Raw genomic sequence first — 5149 nt, forward strand, 5'->3', positions numbered from 1 at the left:
AACTACACAAAAAGTTCAAAACCAAAATCCTCGACCACACAAACCCCCTAATCCAAGAGACTTTTTCCCGAACAATCCCAAAACTCCACTTCAAATATCCCAATAGTCTAATGGCAGACCCCCCCTGGGAAACACCCACTTTAAGAAAAAAAAAACCGGCTTAATGAAAAACAAAATTTAAACACATTAAAGATAAATAAGGCCAATTTCCAGGCCAATAAAGCCAGTTTCTTCCAAACTACCCAAAACTTATCTCTTCTTTATCAGTGGATTTTTTTTTCTCATTTACTAATCTCAGGCAAATAATCCCCTACCTCACCCAGGCTTACTCATAGGTCAGCACTAAAGACTAAAAGCCTTAACTGGCTAAGTCTAAAAAAACTTTCAACGCACGGCCTACTGAAGCTCTCGAGTGGACAAACCGCCCTCTCGAGATAAAAAAAAACCCTAGGAATAATTTATATGGCAATACAACGTTTGCCGGGTCAGATAGTAGTCTATAGTGTTTGATAACTCTAAATAATGCTATGCTCCATTAGGTCATATTAGTCCACTGGCGCATGTTGTTAAGTCCAGAGTTGCGTCTTCTTTCTGGTCCCTTCCTGCAATTGATTTTGCCCTCGATGCTAACTCAGAGCATTTTTTTCAGTTTCTCATAATGTGGCCAAATAATTGAATTAATTTCTTTTACGAGATCCATAAGCTCTGTTGTCTTGTTCGTCCTCCGCAATACTGCCGCATTTGTCGTAAGTATTCCTTATGTATGATATTCTAATCAGAGTGCGTAGCGAGCATCATAATAATTTTTGCACTTTATGAAATATTGTTACGTGCTTTTTCGATGCGTGTTCTTCTCTAGCGAGTGGTCCCAAGCTTCATCAAGATTATTTCTAAAGTAAGTTAAGTTTCTTCCGTTCTGCAGCTCTCTTCCGTTGACAGTAATTTCGACTTTTCCGTTCTAGTGTTTGCTGATAACCATTGTTTTTTTTTCTTTGCTTGTTTAGCTTTATTCCAAATTCCCTACATGCTGTCGTTACTCGGCCCATTAGGAGCTGTGGTGCTTCAGCATTATCTGCCAGGATAAATATGTCGTCAGCGTAATTTATAATTATTCATTCCGAGGTGTCTTCTAAAGCGTCCCTAAGGAAAGAGAAATGAAGGAGATTTTTTTAAATATCTAATAGTAATAAAAAAACAAGAAAACATTTGTTCTGTTAACTGTTCCGTTCCGAACGATTGAATGGACAGTGACCGAGCCCTGGTGTGCACCACATGCACTAGCGAAGTGTGCCTACCCTAGAACGATAAATTCCAAAGAACCAAAAATATTCGAACTTTATCTATAGTCGAACACATGTGGCCGTGCCGAAATCTTAGTTTGAGTCATTAAATATATCGATTCAAATTAAAGAGCGTTTAAAGTCCACTAACCGAAAATCAAACCATGGCATAAATATTTTGATTGATATCAAACATTTTGGTCCTTCGAGCGGATATCAAACATTTTGGTCTTTCGAGCGGATATCAAACATTTTGGTCCTTCGAGCGGATGTCAAACAATATTCAGTATGACAATACCACAAATGAGGGGAATATCTGGTAGGTAAAATTATAGTAAGAGGAAGTGGATTAGTTGGATTTGTAAATACGTCAATTTGTCGTGTTTTTGGTGATAATAAATATGTCTCGTGTTTTTGGTTAAACTTTTGGTTACGTTCAAACGAATTCGTGCGAAGTGGTTTCATTTGCAGAAAAACTGGCTTGACTTTTTCTAACCTGTACTATCTTACACATTTATCAACAATTTCAACAAAAGTCATATTTGATCCCTATCGAATTGTCGCCAAATCCTTAAAAAAATTGCGTTACTTTTTGCGTAGAATAAATGGATTAATACAGACATTATTTTCGGATCAATCAATTGTACTCTTGTCAATATATCGATCGGTACCTACTTTTAGTACTTTTATCCCCTTCCTATTTTTCATTGAAAAGTCGCCGATCGATAGAATTCAATGTGGCTTCCAAACAAATTGAGACATGAATTACTAGCTTTGTGTATTTATTAATGTCTTTGGCCTGGTCAAATTTCTCCAAGGCTTACGCTCGATGATCAACTGCTGATTACAGTTCGGTTATTGGGCCTAATAAGAGATAATATTGGAAAGTAAGAGTACAGGTCTGTCGGACTTTGGCAATGTTTTAACAATGGGATTCCTACAGCATTTTATCAGCGCTGTTAATTTTTGTTCCAGGCCACAGGGGCGGGTGAAAAAGACATTCTCGCAAAGAGACTCAAAGAAATGGAGAGCGCATTACAGGAAGCTCGAGATGAAAACGGAGAACTGCTCATGGAAATTGGTGAGACATTTTTATTTGGTTTTATATTTATTTGTTTATTTACTAAAAGCGTGCAGAGACAAGCACAGTTATCTATACGCAGGTCCCGGTGCAAGAAAAAAATGTATCTTCACGTTTTTAGTTACTCAATAACAAGTTGGCAGAACAGAAATTTCGTTATTGTGTAGCAAAGACAATATTTTGAATGATTAATTAGTTTTTTTCAAGAAAGTTCAACAATAATAAGGCGTAATTAGCCGAAGAGGCAGAGGAAGCTTCTGCTAAGCATTTTAGGGTGTTCTGAATATTTTGCAAATACAACTTACCTATTTTTTACAAATTAAGTCTATCCTTCGTTATTTTCCATGAGCACACTTTGTGATCACGTTTGTCAGTAAAACTGTCTATTAATTTGAAAAGAGATTCAAATCTCAGCGTAGGAAGATGACTATTCAAATTCAAATTGACTATCAGATTCAAATGACTAGCCTTTCGTCTAGGGACAGATTTTCTCTAGGATAAAACAAATACCCATATTTTCAAGCAGACGTGTCAAAACTTGACGGATTATGTATCTTGTTAGGAGCAGAATATCTAGGAATGGTTTGAAAACTATTTCTAGTCTGAATGATTTTTCCAAAAATTGATTAAAATTTGCTTAAATCATTTTTTGCACTTTGTATAATTATGTTTCCCATTAGCATACAAGTAAGGATCAATAACTTTACATACATCACGTTTCTTTTTCTTTTCTTAGTTTCAGCCTACAAAAAATCTACCAAAAAATATTAAAATATAAATTTGAAAAAATATGGAATTTTCGAGTTCCTGAATTATGAGATTATGTCTCCTGTACTATTAATTTTTTGATATTTCAGAACAAATTCGCGAGACAGCAGATGAAAACAAGCGTATGGCTGATGAAAAGCTACACGAAATTGCTCAACTCGAAACTCAGTTAGAGTCCGTACGTGAGGAGAGCGCCCGCCAAGTCACACGCATTAAAGACCGATGCGAAATCGTGCGAAAATCTACCCAAAATCAGGTCTCGGATCTCGAGCGCCAGTTAGCCCAGACGCGTGCCTGTGCAAAACAAGCGGAAAAAGAGCGTGACGACGTACGGCAAAAGATGCAGTTGCAAATTCGAAATCTCAACGAAAACTTTGAAGACGCTCAAATGCGTATTCGAAATTTGCAGGTGAGTCCTTCATAATCATCATCATCATTTAAGCCCATTATAGCGTCCACTGCCTCCCGCAAACTGGGCCACTCATGCCTATTCTGCGCGACCTGCATCCAGTTAGTTCGGATTCTCCTTAAGTCGACGGTCCATCTGTCGGGGGTCGTCCTCTACTTCGATAGAGCTCGCATTGTGGTCTCCATTCGATTATTTTTCTAGTCCGTCGATCGTCTCTAGTTCTCGCAACGTGACCTGCTCAGTTCCATTTTAAAGAGAATATTTTCTTTACTGCATCCGTAGCTCCTGTCCTGCGCCGTATCTCTCTGTTATGTATTTTTTCCGTATAACTCTGTTTTTTATCCATAACCGTAGGGACCCAGAGCAAAATGACTATCGTCTAATTTTTGGCCTAATTTTGCATTAAAATCGCCAAGAAAGATCGTATACTGTGCTTGGTCTTGTTGTATTGCTTTAGAGATATCTTCGTAAAAGTTGTCGACTTCATCGTCACTGTGAGTTGATGTTGGTACATATACTTGTATAATTATCATTTTGCTTCTTTTATTAATCTCTAGTATTAGATAAATAACCCTTGTTGAGATACTTTCGATTTTTAGTATACTGTTTTTGTGCGTTTTGTTGGTGATAAAGCCTACTCTCCCTTCTAGCATTTCTTCCTTTCCTCTGCAGTGGTTGTCCTTGTAAATGAACAAATGTGAAATTGTGGTGTAGAAGTTATGATGAACAGTTACAAGCTCTCGATTAATAATTCGCAACTTTTTACCCACCTTGACTTGAACAACGCAACTTGAACTGCTCACAAAGTATAGAAAAGAGTTGATTCTGAAAACGAGAAAAATTTGGTGAAAATTGCATTAAAAGTCGATTTTTTTCAGTTTTTTTAAATTTTTTCTACAAATCGTACTGAAACCTGATTTTTTGGAATTTTGAAAATTATGGTATAATAATTAATGAATATAAACAGTTGCATGCTCTGGACTAAAAATGTTTCACTATCACCGAGTGCCACTAACAACTTGAAGTTCTCACAGTTTAAAGAAGAAAACTTGTTTTAAAAACCATGAAAATTTGATGAAAATTGCACTGTAACCAATTTTTTAAAGTTGGTCTAAAAATGTACGTTTTCAATCAAATATTTCCTCTGGTTTGAAAATTGATGGCGATCAATCTGGATCAGGTAGCAATTTTTTTACTATATAAAAAAGTTTCATTTTGAACGTGATAAAAAACTTTTCTTGAAATTGTACTAATACTTGATTTTTTGGAACGTTGTAAATTGTGCAAAAATTCGCAACTTTTTACCCAGACCCACCTACAACTTGAAATGCTCACAAGGTATACAAATAAACTGATTCTAAAAACACCAACATTTTGGTTAAAATTGCACTTAAAGTTGATTTTTCAAAGTTGGCCTAAAAATTAACGTTTTCATTCAAGTACCTCCGCTGGTTAAAAAATCATAATTCAACAAGTTGATATTTTTACAGTCTATAGAAAAAGCTACATGCTGAATGTGACATTCTCAAGAAGATGGATTTTTCGACCACTCTTTCGTATGGCAATTTTCGAAATCGACCAAAAAAGTTTGTTTATTCTACAGCCAAACCA

The 5149-nt window shown here is 36.1% G+C and overlaps 1 protein-coding gene across 1 annotated transcript in view; it reads left to right on the plus strand.

Moving 5' to 3' along the window:
- LOC109537695 (cingulin) overlaps positions 1-3568 on the plus strand; it is a 43380-nt gene extending 39812 nt beyond the window's left edge. The window contains exons 13-14 of the mRNA XM_048669874.1: positions 2256-2361; positions 3219-3568. Of these exons, the coding sequence (XP_048525831.1) occupies positions 2256-2361; positions 3219-3553 (441 nt within the window). The 3' untranslated portion in view covers positions 3554-3568. The remainder of the gene's footprint in view (positions 1-2255; positions 2362-3218) is intronic.
- Positions 3569-5149: the final 1581 nt, after the last annotated feature.

This window comes from Dendroctonus ponderosae, unplaced genomic scaffold, assembly GCF_020466585.1.
Source record: "Dendroctonus ponderosae isolate FM_Combo_2020 unplaced genomic scaffold, Dpon_F_20191213v2 Dpon_F_20191213_9, whole genome shotgun sequence".
Taxonomy (NCBI): Eukaryota; Metazoa; Arthropoda; class Insecta; order Coleoptera; family Curculionidae; genus Dendroctonus; species Dendroctonus ponderosae.